General features: G+C 39.2%; 1 protein-coding gene across 4 annotated transcripts in view; it reads right to left on the bottom strand.

Moving 5' to 3' along the window:
* The window catches only part of ASS1 (argininosuccinate synthase 1), an 87,229-nt gene that overhangs the window by 14,627 nt on the left and 58,563 nt on the right, over nt 1-14,039 (bottom strand). For all 4 annotated transcript variants that reach the window (XM_063432441.1, XM_063432443.1, XM_063432444.1 and 1 more), the window contains exons 11-12: nt 10,866-10,950; nt 7,290-7,354 (exon numbers count right to left, since the gene is read on the bottom strand). In XM_063432441.1, the coding sequence (XP_063288511.1) occupies nt 7,290-7,354; nt 10,866-10,950 (150 nt within the window). The remainder of the gene's footprint in view (nt 1-7,289; nt 7,355-10,865; nt 10,951-14,039) is intronic.

Here is a 14,039-nt window from a genome sequence, read left to right as displayed (position 1 = left end):
CTGCTATTTCCTATGTGTTTTGCACCTCACCTCCTATAGACTGTAAGCTCGTTTGAACAGGGTCCTCTTCAACCCTTCGATTCTGTAAGTTTTCTTGTAATTGTCCTATTTGTAGTTAAATCCCCCCTCTAATAATATTGTAAAGCGCTACGGAATCTGTTGGCGCTATATAAATGGCAATAATAATAATAATAATAATAATCCCTCAGTTGAGCTGGCCCTGAGTCAGGTTAAATTAATTAATGAAATGACCATACACTCAAGAATTCACACATCTCATATCCACATGGTCCAGCTAACCACTAGTCTGTGCTGCATGCCAATGTCATAAGGCAGCTGTTATGAAGGATTCTGGGAAGTTTGATACATTTGCATACATACATTTCATATAAAGAAAGAAAAAAAAATCACCTCTTTCCTTTTCTTTCTTGTAAGTACGATTCCCGTTTCACTCTCACAGCAAGCTAGAGGATGGGTTTCAATTTTTATTTTATTTTTTAACTTTTATTTTTTTAAAGAATTTCTCTGCTGTGACAGCTGTCTACAGCTAAAAGGCAGCAGGCTGCTAGCATTGACAGAACTGGAGACAAAGTGAAGGGAGAGGGAAAAGACGCCCTCCCACACTGCCACTGGGAAAGGATGCAGTCAAAATCGTACACTCATACACACACACAGACACCACCTAGATCATCTGTGTCCATAGGATAAGGAACTGCTGAGTTGTAAAATATATATTCCGGGCTGGAACAGCAGTGGATAGTGAAAGTTTGTAAACCCTTAAATTTTACCATTTTGTATTGATTTGTCCTAAAATGTGATTATGGTAGATATTCACCAAAAGAGATCCTTTGATCAAACGCGGAAAAAGTATGTGAACCTTTAAATTACTCAGCTCTATTAAAGTGAGTAATCGGAGTCAGATATTCCCAATAGTTAGATAACCATAAGGTTTAGACTTGAGAGACCCTCCTCCTAAAAAAGACAGTATGGTCTTCGTGACACAGGTTTGTGAAGTGAATCAAGCCCCAAGATTCTTAAAGTCCAAGAATAAAAAGTTTTCTATGGTCAAGTGGCCATGGAGGATTACAAACCCATTACTGTACAGTTTAGTTCCACTGGTTTATGACCGGGCAGAAGAAAGTGTACGTGTAAGAAACGAAACCCAAGACAACTCTTCCTTTTCCCAAGAATGGTTGTCCAACTAAAGTCCCTCCAAGAGCAAGGTGAACATTACTGAAGGAGGTCACCAAAAACTCCACCAAAACAGATCTACTCTTCCATTGTTAGAATTCAGTCCACCACTCGGAAGAAACTGAACAAAGTACACAGGAGGATAGCAATAGGAGATAGAAGTAATAGATGTACATCACTCATGATGTTCATCTCAAGTATGCCAAAAACCACTTGAACGACTATTGGAAGGTCGTACATGTAAAGGGGACATTTGGTTGAAATCATTACTAGCAAAGATGGGGTGACCTGCTATGAAATCTAAAGGTTTACACACTTTTTCCATTAAAAGGTTCAAGAAGCAAAAAAGTATGATTTTTCTTTTGTGCTCCCTAATCAAGTTGTCTTTTAATGACAATCAATTAGCTGTTGAATCACGTTTTTTGAGTCAAATAAATTCTAACAAAGATAATTCAACAGTGTTTGATCTCTATGATGAAAGAAATCTGACATGAAAATAAATGAAAAAAAAAAAACAATAAAAAACAGAAATATAAAAAGAGATCTGCAGCAAATATGGGTTTTTGGTGCCAAAAATTCTTGAAAACACAACTCATTCCAAAAGAGAGCGAGAGGCCAATGGGGGCCGCAAATCTGCCTGGGTTTATATAAGACGCTATTATGTCACTTGATGGCTATTATACTGTAAAGAGGAATTATTTGTCTCTCTGCCTAGCGAGAGGTCAAAAGCTATAAATATTTCCACATTCTCTCCCTCCCTGGGTGCCGGGAATTTGACAGCAGTGATTGGCATTTTTGTGGTTTTCAAGCTCTCTAATCTAATGTCTAAGAGCCAGCAAAATCAAACAATCACAGTGAGCAGTGATGGTGTACCATGTCTCCCTATGTGTTACTTAAGGATGGCTGAGCATTTTGGGAAATGTAGTTCAGGAACATCTCACAAAATGTTAGACATTACTGGCCAGTGTTTTAAAATCAGGAGTATGGCCAACTATGCCTCTCCCCCTGATACTCCCAATATTACATGACTCTATTGTCAGACTACAGCGCCCACATTTTCAACAAAAGGTCCGCTATTTAGATTATAAGCTCTTGGGACATATTTTGATATCTGTATAGATATTGCGCTAGCTAGACGTAAACCTGTCCCATCATATAATGACATCAACTGTGAAGCACTTATGAGGTTATTTACTAAACTGAGAATTCAAAGAGAATTTTAAACCCAAGCCTAGAGAAGTCAAACTGAATGCATAGTTGACCTAGAGAGTTTTCAAGTTCAGCTACTTTGACCTTGAATTTGAATGTTACTTTGAATTCCTATATATGCTGATAAAATATAGTCTGGTTGGGAAGTCCTTATACAACGTTAGTATAACTTTGGCATTACATGTGTTACACGTCACTCCTGATCGGACAGGTCGTTTTTTTAAAATAAGTTTCCAGCCAGCTGGAAAATTGTTTTAAAAGTATGTAAAAAATGATGGCCGTTACGTCGACAATTAAAAAAAAAAAAAAAATCTCTTAAATCGCATTTATTTGAAACGTTAAGAATCCAATTTTTATAAGCTGTCCTTATGCTGTTTACAACTCTTATATGTACTTCGAAAGTTATTAAAGTTCAAAGCTGAACATGGACTTTATATCCTATAGAGTGTAAGCTCGTTTGAGCAGGGTCCTCTTCAACCTATCGTTCCTGGAAGTTTTCTTGTAATTGTCCTATTTATAGTTACATCCCCCCTCTCATAATATTGTACAGCGCTACGGAATCGTTTGGCGCTATATAAATGGCAAAAATAACAATAATAATAATAATAATAATGACCACCCTGTATATACAGAAATTTATTATTATTATAACTAGTTGAGAGACAAAATCTGTAACTTTAGCTTTTTTATCCAACTCTCATCTCACTATTTTGTGAATATGTCCGCATGTATAAAGTTCAAAATGTATTTGTTCTTAAAGTTGAGACTCTCTCTCGCTTTCCCTTTTTTGATTTAATTTTGATCAGCATAGTAAGGCTGTCCTAGAGAACTCAAGTCGGCTGCCTAATATTGAGGCCACAGGGACTGATAAAAATAATCAGAATAATTCTGAGTAACTAGAGCACCAACATGTTCTGCAGCGCAGTATAATGGGAATGCAGAGGGAACCAAATACATTTAAGATGAACAGGTAGATGAGGTAAGCTTCTAGTTGATATATTACGATAGTAACGGGTATGCTTATAAAAAAATGCATTCTACAGGAGTGAAATGGGTAAAAACTGCATTCTGCACGTTTGACGAATCGGGAATATATTAGGTGTGTTCTGAATTAAACAAAAAACACAGCATATGATGAGGGTATCGTTATTCACCAGACCTAGAAGGACATAGAATTAACAATATATCTCTGGATTTTACAAAATAGTGGGCTGAAAATTGGGGATTTTTCCCGATCTGCTATTTTAGTGTAAAATGTACAGTTCTCTCGTTAAATCTCCACTAATTTCACTGTAGTGAATAAGCCCCTTTGTGTTACATTTTTAGGACTGATGCTATTAAGTAAAAAACTAAACAAAAAAAAAAACAGCTGTCCACTTGCCTTCTTGTATATAATACCATTCTTCTCAATTTAATAAAATAGTCAGTGTAAATATTGCATGTTCAATGATATTTTTTTGGTTATATTGTCAGCGCTTAGTCGATAGTCCCCTTAGATTGAATGAGGGGTATACACTTACACAAATGTATCTGCAACAATTAGTGACAGCTATATGATACAGTATAGAACATAAAAGCATCAATGCTGCTAATTGCAACAATAAAGGTACAATGTGAAGCAAAATAATAATATAGCAGTCCAAAGTGTGTAATATAATGGCAGGGTCCAAAGAAATATGAGGAAGTCCACAGAGTCGTTGGAAACATACACTGATGCTGGAAATCCCTGACTGGCAGCTCCTCCCTGTGTTTCCCAGCACTGTATCCACTACCCCTGCACGATCTCACAGTAATGGGGCTTCTCAGAAGCGTGTTTATCCTGAGAAGCCCCATTACTGTGAGATCGTGCAGAGGTAGTGGATACAGTGCTGGGAAACACAGGGAGGAGCTGCCAGTCAGGGATTTCCAGCATCAGTGTATGTTTCCAACGACTCTGTGGACTTCCTCATATTTCTTTGGACCCTGCCATTATATTACACACTTTGGACTGCTATATTATTATTTTGCTTCACATTGTACCTTTATTGTTGCAATTAGCAGCATTGATGCTTTTATGTTCTATACTGTATCATATAGCTGTCACTAATTGTTGCAGATACATTTGTGTAAGTGTATACCCCTCATTCAATCTAAGGGGACTATCGACTAAGCGCTGACAATATAACCCAAAAAAATGTTCATGCTTTGAATTTGGGAAATTCCTTTTTTGTTTAGCAGCTGTTATCTAGAGGTACTTTGTACCATTCCATACAAGTTGATTATTTATATTATTTTGTGCGCTCTCTTTTTCACTTGATTGTGTTCAATGATATGCCTATTTCTGTCTCCTATTTACAGGGTTAATAAAAAGAAAAGTAAAAAAAAAAAAAAAAAAAATCAGAAAAAAAAAATCATTGTTCTTCAGGAAGAATTAAGAGACAAAACATGCTGCTTTTTTCCCTCCTACAGATTTAATTTACTTGATTTAATTAGGCCTCCTTCAGAGCAAAAACCATAATTTGATAATGAGGGTGCAAAACTCACAATGTGCATGAAATCTATTGCAATTTCATTTGCCCCGCGTTTTCTAAGCATAGCATGAGACATTCAATCTATTCTTTTCACTCTTTTTTTTTTGTGTAAGCCAAATATAAAGCACTTCTGCAAGAACGCGGTCGCATTGAGCTGAAGGAATATTTCTACGCGAAAATCATATCTGTGACCTTTTTTTTAATCCTCTTGAAGCTAAAAGGTGTGTGAGATACACCGCTCAAGGCTCTTGTAGCAAAGGTTTAATGCTTTAGGAACCAAGGTACGGTGACACATCTTGGTGACTTATTCACTAAACAGTGCGTTTTGGCGTGTTAACCAATGAGTTGTAAAGTTTAGGCAAGAGGTCGTAAAATTGGAATATAAAGGAGTAAACGTTAAATTGAACAAAGTTTACTCTTCTGTTATGTATAATTTAGGGTTTTATTACCTCTTCCAGCTAAGGGGCTCGACAACCCCAATATAATCAGCTATCTTCATTGTATATGTTGCTTTAGGAACATCGGACCTCTTAATAGGCATGAGACAAAAAAAAAAATCAACAGAGTTTATTCACTGAACAGTGAATTCTGGTGAAATTCAGGCTAAGAAAAGCCAAGTTGTGACTAAAGCCAGGTTTGAGATATCATTTGTAATTTTTTTTTAAATCAACCTTTTTTGTCTAAGTTTTGCATCTTTGTTTTTAAAATGTCGCTTGTTTGTGAATAAGCACACTATAGCTTTGTTATGATGATTGTTATGATGATAGCTTTGTTATGATGAGGCTTCTATAAGTGCTGTCCAACCGTGACCTCAATGGCTTTTCTGTTACAATTCCCATTAAGCTCTGCCAGCTAACAGGCAGGAAACATATGTTTTGTTATTGTCACTGCATGTGCATATACATATATGTTTTGCATTTTCACCGAAGAAGGCCTGGTTTACATCCTAGCAACTACCAGACAAATACATTTTAAAATAATTCATTGTATTTGTTCTGTGGCTTAACCCCTTCTTGACAGTGTGCCAGGACCATCGTGATATTATAGGATAGGCTTATCCGAGCATCGTTTCCCGAAGAGATTTCATGTGAAATGTTTTGTGGGCAGGGCAGGGGAAACCTCCCAAAAAACATCTTATATGGGCAAAAAATGGGCAGGGCTCAGGAGAAAATGTGTTTCTGTAAAAGTGGATAAAAAAAAGAAATGTGATTTGAACAGAGGTGGGTAGCTTTACTACCAAGGGGGAAGGACATCCCATGAAATAAAACTGCAACACACAGAGATTTTAAGGTATCTTTTAGGGTTATTCACTAAGGGGTGATGTGTAGGAATCCAAGGTGAAATCAAAGTACATTTCAAATTTGAGGTTAAAAAAAAAAAAAAAGCCCAAACTAATAATATGGTTGACATGTGAAATTTTTACATTTGCCTATTGTGGCCTAAAAGGGTCTTTAAATTGTTCACGTAGTTGTCTTCTGAATTTCTCTTTAACCCCTTAACCCCTTAAGGACACATGACATGTGACATGTCATGATTCCCTTTTATTCCAGAAGTTTGGTCCTTAAGGGGTTAAGGACCATTAAGGTAATGAAAGTACTTAGCAACAGAAACAAGTCTATCTAAATATAAAATATAGGCTTACTATTTAAGCATACGGAAAACATTACGGTGACATTAATTTCCTTAAAGGGACACTATAGTCACCTGAACAACTTTAGCTTAATGAAGCAGTTTTGGTGTATAGAACATGCCCCTGCAGCCTCACTGCTCAGTCCTCTGCCATTTAGGAGTTAAATTCCTTTGTTTATGAACCCTAGTCACACCTCCCTGCATGTGACGTGCACAGCCTTCCATAAACACTTCCTGTAAAGAGAGCCCTATTTAGGCTTTTATTGCAAGCTCTGTTTAATTAAGATTTTCTTATCCGCTGCTATGTTAATAGCTTGCTAGACCCTGCAAGACTCTCCTGTATGTGATTAAAGTTCAATTTAGAGATTGAGATACAATTATTTAAGGTAAATTACATAAGTTTGAAAGTGAAACCAGTTTTTTTTTCATGCAGGCTCTGTCAATCATAGCCAGGGGAGGTGTGGCTAGGGCTGCATAAACAGAAACAACGTGATTTAACTCCTAAATGACAGTGAATTGAGCAGTGAAATTGCAGGGGAATGATCTATACACTAATACTGCTTTATTTAGCTAAAGTAATGTAGGAGACTATAGTGTTTCCAATACCCCTCGCTCATTCTTGCTCTGCAAAATTAAAGGGACACTGCTGACTCCTAAAGCACTTTAGCTTGCTGAAATGCTTAATGTATGAAGAGTGTGTAAGAAGTGGTGGGCAAGCCAAGAAAATCTGAGTAGAGACGTTTAATTTACCTCGAGACTTCATCCCGATGAATCGGTTCTCTACGATGTCAATCCGGCCTACACCGTGCTTGCCTCTGCAAAGAAACAACAAATTAGTGTAATTTACCAAAATTAAGCATTTTCAATCAAATAGACAGATAGTGTAACAATAAGGAATTATTTGACGTTGAAGGGCTAAAGACTGATGAACTGTGTGAGAACATACTACTTTCCATGCTGGGTAGTAGATACCTGGCACAGCAGCCCAGCGGGCATAGTATATATGAACAAGGTAAAAAAACAAACTGAAGCATGCGTGGGTTTTGTGAATAAGGCTATCTTGAAGAACAAGCCAGCAAAGTCAAATGGAGATGTCATCAAGCTCAGTCTGCAGGGGCTGATGGGATCGGATTTACTGTCAGCTGCAGCGCTGTATAATAGGTGGCAAATTCTGCAGCGCTGTATAATAGATGGCAAATTCTGCAGCGCTGTATAATAGGTGGCAAATTCTGCAGCGCTGTATAATAGGTGGCAAATTCTGCAGCGCTGTATAATAGGTGGCAAATTCTGCAGCGCTGTATAATAGGTGGCAAATTCTGCAGCGCTGTATAATAGATGGCAAATTCTGCAGCGCTGTATAATAGGTGGCAAATTCTGCAGCGCTGTATAATAGGTGGCAAATTCTGCAGCGCTGTATAATAGGTGGCAAATTCTGCAGCGCTGTATAATAGGTGGCAAATTCTGCAGCGCTGTATAATAGGTGGCAAATTCTGCAGCGCTGTATAATAGGTGGCAAATTCTGCAGCGCTGTATAATAGGTGGCAAATTCTGCAGCGCTGTATAATAGGTGGCAAATTCTGCAGCGCTGTATAATAGGTGGCAAATTCTGCAGCGCTGTATAATAGGTGGCAAATTCTGCAGCGCTGTATAATAGGTGGCAAATTCTGCAGCGCTGTATAATAGGTGGCAAATTCTGCAGCGCTGTATAATAGATGGCAAATTCTGCAGCGCTGTATAATAGGTGGCAAATTCTGCAGCGCTGTATAATAGGTGGCAAATTCTGCAGCGCTGTATAATAGATGGCAAATTCTGCAGCGCTGTATAATAGGTGGCAAATTCTGCAGCGCTGTATAATAGGTGGCAAATTCTGCAGCGCTGTATAATAGGTGGCAAATTCTGCAGCGCTGTATAATAGGTGGCAAATTCTGCAGCGCTATATAATAGGTGGCAAATTCTGCAGCGCTGTATAATAGATGGCAAATTCTGCAGCGCTGTATAATAGATGGCAAATTCTGCAGCGCTGTATAATAGGTGGCAAATTCTGCAGCGCTGTATAATAGGTGGCAAATTCTGCAGCGCTGTATAATAGATGGCAAATTCTGCAGCGCTGTATAATAGATGGCAAATTCTGCAGCGCTGTATAATAGGTGGCAAACTCTGCAGCGCTGTATAATAGGTGGCAAACTCTGCAGCGCTGTATAATAGGTGGACTAACAGACACAAGAAATTCCTTTCTTTATAGTTTCGAGCCTGATGCTTTCTGGGTATTCTAGATATGCCCTTAAGGACACATGACATGTGTGACATGTCATGATTCCCTTTTTTTTCTAGAAGCTTGGTCCTTAAGGGGTTAAACAAGTACAAATAGTCTCCCCGAATTCACCGCACGACAGAGATTTCAAGGTGTCTTTTATGTTATTCACTAGAGGGTACATTTCAGAAATTCAAGGTGAAATCAATGTGAATTTCACATTTTGGGCCAAATAAAAACATGTGGAATTTGTTGAGATTGGCCAATCCCAATACGTTTCTTTCTAACCCTGTAATAGCTAAAGGTTTGAACAATGCACAGACACTCCAAGTGTTCCATTAAGGACCTGGGGATCGAAACTGCACTATTCTATAGCCATAATAATAATTATTATTTTTAAAGCGCCAACAAATTCCACAGCGCTGTACAATAAGTAGACTAACAGACAAGTATTTGCAGCAAGACAAGTTGGAAGCACAAGAACAGAGGGTATTGAGGGCCCTGTTCAAATGAGCGTACATTTTAGATGAACGGATGTGTGTGATAAACCATATTTTCATCACTTATGTATGCCCTATAAAGGCACAGTCATTTTATTTAGTGGTATGTTTCACCTGGGGAAGTTTAGACAGAGTTATAAAAAAAATAATAATACCATGCTACAAAATGGCTTCTTTAAGTGTAGTCTGTGTTTTCACACTTTATGTTGTTGACATTTGAAAAGGAGAACATTTATGGGCAGGAGAGAGCGAAGGCAGAGCACGCATTCACAGCTTGATACATACTTCTAAAATCCATTAAACAAACTTCGGATTTCTAAAGACTGAAAGTAAAAGCCAGAGTAGTATTCAATGTAGCTAGAACTCACAGCCAGCTTCTGTGTCCAGGAGGGGGCGCTCATTACCAGTCACATCAATGTCAATCTGATTCTAAAGAGTCTACAAAGCATGAGGAGTCTAAATTGCACCTTCTTGCCTTGTGTGAAGGACAGCCATGGTACGGAGTTTGCAATACGGGCAGAAAGCCTGAAAATGTGGTGTTCAGTGCTATAATTCCCTAAAATGTTTTGAAAAAGATCTAAAAGTAAAACTCTTCTACAAGCGTGTTTGAACAGCGCAAGATTGTCTCAATGTGGCTCTAAACCTGGGCTGCCTGAAGGGTGCTGCTTGGCATCAGATCAACAGGGTGTGAATACATTCCAGGCTGACATGCCCCCTTTTTTGTTTCTTGGGCAGGCTGCTCCTGCTGGATCACATGTACACCCCCCTAATGCCTCTCTCCCCAGTTTATAAAGATTTCTGATATTTTTGCAAATTTATTTGAAAGGGGGACAAAGGTTAAAATAAAAGGTCCGTACTGCTTGTTTCCACTAAAAATTGTTGCTGTTAAAACCGTGTGATTAAAATGTCTTATCACTATATGAGTGGCATATAATTGCACCATAAGATCACATCATTGCAGTGCAATTTATAACTTGACCCATTTAAAAGTTGCTGCCCAAAATGCTAGGGTTAAAGGTAGGGGGAAATCGGGTTTAGAAGGACTTTAAAGGCTTAATATGACCTAGCCCATCAGAATATGAATGTACAGATCAATTTTGACTTTTGCAGATGTATGACTCATTTTCAGGAACTCCTGATTTGAATTGAAAAGGTGAATTTCAAATTTGAGGCCAATATTTCGGTGAAAAAAATGAAAGGGTTTGAGAATCTTTACAATTTGTCTATTTTGGCCTAGAATTCGTAATTCCCTTTTGCATTCACCGCAATTTCATTACGTTAATTAATTTCTGAATGAATAAACCCTGATGCTGTCTCAGCTGTTTGTACGTCTTCACCTGAACTCAAGGATGATATATAATGTCAATCTAGTTAACTGGTGACTATATCCTAAGACGATATGACAGCTAGAACATTAAGTTAGGTATCCAGTCTGAGAAAATGATGACTGTGTCAATAAAGTGGCATTTGTAGAAAGTAACGTTTGGGCCTCTGGAAAAATTGCCATCTTCAGATGACTGTTCAGGACAAAACAAAATTATTAGCCTTTATATACGTGTTCCTGCAATGACTTACGCAATCTCATTGAGATAAATAAATAGCTCCAGCGATGTCTTATGTCTTGTCCCGTCATTAACGTTGGTGACTTGCACGGGGACACCTGTGAGCGGGCAGAAACAGAAAAACACAAAGTGGGCGCCAGTGGCAGTGAAAATGGCAATACACACAGAAAAACCCCCAGGGACCAAATCACTCTCCATTCAATACAACGAGCCCTCGTTACACCACACACAGCATTAAATGGATGAGACAGATATGAACTCTAAGTAACTTCTTAAATAGCAGGAGGTGAGGGGAGAGGTTAGAGATTCAGAGTAACATAGAAATGGCAATAAAAATATATCCCCCTACCCCCTGTCTCAGTACTGCTATACCATCTTTCATTTCATACACTGTGAAATCGCAACCAGTCCCATTACTAATTACATTTCACGCTCTTCCATTGTCTTACGAATCTGCGCCTTCTGTCCTACCACTCAGGGATTTGAGCCTGACAAATGGGAATAAGGGGGGGTGGACTGGTGGCCCAGTCGCCCGGTGGGTTGCTCATACCCACCCACCCTCACGTAATGTCTGTTTCAAAGGGCGCCAAGTGGGTCCAGCTAAAGTTATGTGGCTGTCACTGCTCAATGGGAGCAGTTCCAGTCTTCGAGATGTTACAGCCGTTCGGCCGAAGGGGGATCCCATGAATTAATTATTACACCTTCCAAAAGAAAGGGAAAAAGGAAGGGTGTGGTGAAATGACCAAGGGTGAGGCGGGGGGATAAGGGGGAACATTTGGATGGAAAGGGTTTTGGGTGGGAGGGAGAAGACAGACTATGAAAAGAAAAGGGTTATTATACTTTTGTAGAGTGAAATGAGCAATAAATGTTTCAGCAATCAGACAAGGGGTTGTTCTGGTACAAAGCAATGCTGAGCCCAGTTTGCTATTAATCTCTCTTCCATCTGTTCTCCTTATTAACATGCATTGGCCTATTCACTGCCAATCACCCCTTAACAGATTCCTTTCAATCTCTATTGCTATTAAATGTAATTCTTTGCAATAATGAACTTTAAGCTCCCCTCATCAGTCCGCAGATCCTATTTTTTTTCTTTTAAGGACATTTGCGAAAAGGCTTTCTTCATCTGGAATTCACAAATCGTCGCTGCCCCATCGCAGGCTGTGCATCTTGCTCAGCTGCTGATCGTTTTAAAATAGTCAATAATTAGATTAAAACTTCAAATAAATGAAGTGAGGGGTGAATGAGGAATCACATAGAAAAGGGTAAAAAAAAAAAAAAAAAGAGTTTGCCATGTGTTTTTTTTTTTCTCCAGAAAATGTGAGAAAGGCTACATTTGCCTCGGAGATCAGCTAACAATACCACAAGTCATTTTAAAGCCAATTGTAAATAAGAATGCTAGCAATTATGGCGAATAAATATTTTATATGAGCTAGAGAACTTTACAGTAGTATGTTTACTATTGTGCAGGGCAGTTCTAAATAATACGGAATACACAGGATTCAGGAAGTCAGCTGTTAGGGTAGTATAGAGGTTCCAGGTTACATTGTAAATTATACTACGGGTTTATTTACTTGTAGACTGGGAAGTGTGGAGAAGGGTTGGTCATTTTAGGCCAAAATAGTTGCACTGCAAAATTCTCTTTCTGCTGCTATGGACTAAACTCCCATTACTGAATAATCCTTTAAGGGGTTTATTCACCAACAAGCGCATTGTGGCGAACTGTAAATTGAATTTCGAAATTTAAGCAACAATGGCTGGTTTAGAAAAAAAACAAACAAATTTTAACTCCGCTTCTTTTATGGCTTGGCTATTTTAGACTGAATTTTGCAAGTCCGATTTAATTCACTTGTTGTTTAGTAAATAAACCCTTGTGTGCCTAGTCTGACTGTAGCTTATTTGCCATTGTTATTTACGTTTACCATTCAAGTTAATGTTGTTCTGTGGGGTCTGTTTACTGAATTGGAAAAGAAGGTTGAAGGGTTATTTCAAGCAAGCTGTAGTGGTTATGATACTAGCAGTATTCTAGCACAGTCCCTTGGTAATGCGGCAAACTATTTAGCAATACTTTTACTTCTTACCGGGGTACCCTCGGTCAGGGACGGCCCGTCCATTGATCCCAGTGGGGCCATGACTCCAGGCGGCACTTTGATGGGGCGACATTTTGCTGCCCTTTTACACTTTAAGTTGCCTGCAGTGGGGCCCGGGCTGCCTATCTGTATATATATATATACACAGGTCCGGGCCCATGCAACCCTGACCTGTGAAGAGGGAGCCGTGTGAGCTTTGCCGCAGAATGCCATGGCAATGCTCTGGCATGCAATACGCACCACACGGAAACCCTCATGTGACTCAAGAGTTGAGAGGACATGAAGCTGCAGGAGGGAATGATTAGATTCCTGGGCCAACTCTTCACAGGGCATGCTGTACCACTGGACCACCAGATAATTTAGTGTCGCCCCTCCCTGGCCACAGGTAAGAGGTAGGAAGGGAGAATTAAGCCTAAACATAAATCTAAACAAAAACAGTTCACAGCCTCTATCCAACCCATCTACACACACTGTACATACTACATGCACTACACAAACACTGACACTGCATCCACTACATGGACACTGCATCCACTGTACACAGATACTGCATCCACTACACAGTCTGCATCCACTACACATATACACTGTATCCACTGTACACAAACACTTTATCCACTACACAGTCTGCATCCACTACACGCTGCATCTACTACTCATACACACTGCATCCTCTACACAGGCACTGAATCCACTACACACACTATGCACACACTACACCCACTTCACACACTCTGCATCCACTACACACACACACTATGCATCCACTACAAACACACTGAATCCACTTCACACACTCTGCATCCACTACATACAGATACTGCATCCACAAAACACTCTGCATTCACCACACACTGTATATACCACATTCTGCATCCAGCCCACACACACTACATGCACAAACTGGATACACTACACAAACACTGCATCCACACACACACACAATGCATTTACTACACACTGAATTGACTGGCTCCAGTCTGGCTGATGACACCCTAATGACATGGCCAGGTAGCGTTACACCTCCGCCATAGCAAAATGCGGCACATGCAAACTTTAGGCACCATAACAACTTCACATCACTGAAGTGGTCACGGTGC

This window comes from Pelobates fuscus, chromosome 9, assembly GCF_036172605.1.
Source record: "Pelobates fuscus isolate aPelFus1 chromosome 9, aPelFus1.pri, whole genome shotgun sequence".
Taxonomy (NCBI): Eukaryota; Metazoa; Chordata; class Amphibia; order Anura; family Pelobatidae; genus Pelobates; species Pelobates fuscus.
Note: the sequence above shows the minus strand (reverse complement) of the source record. Positions and strands in the feature narration are given on the sequence as shown.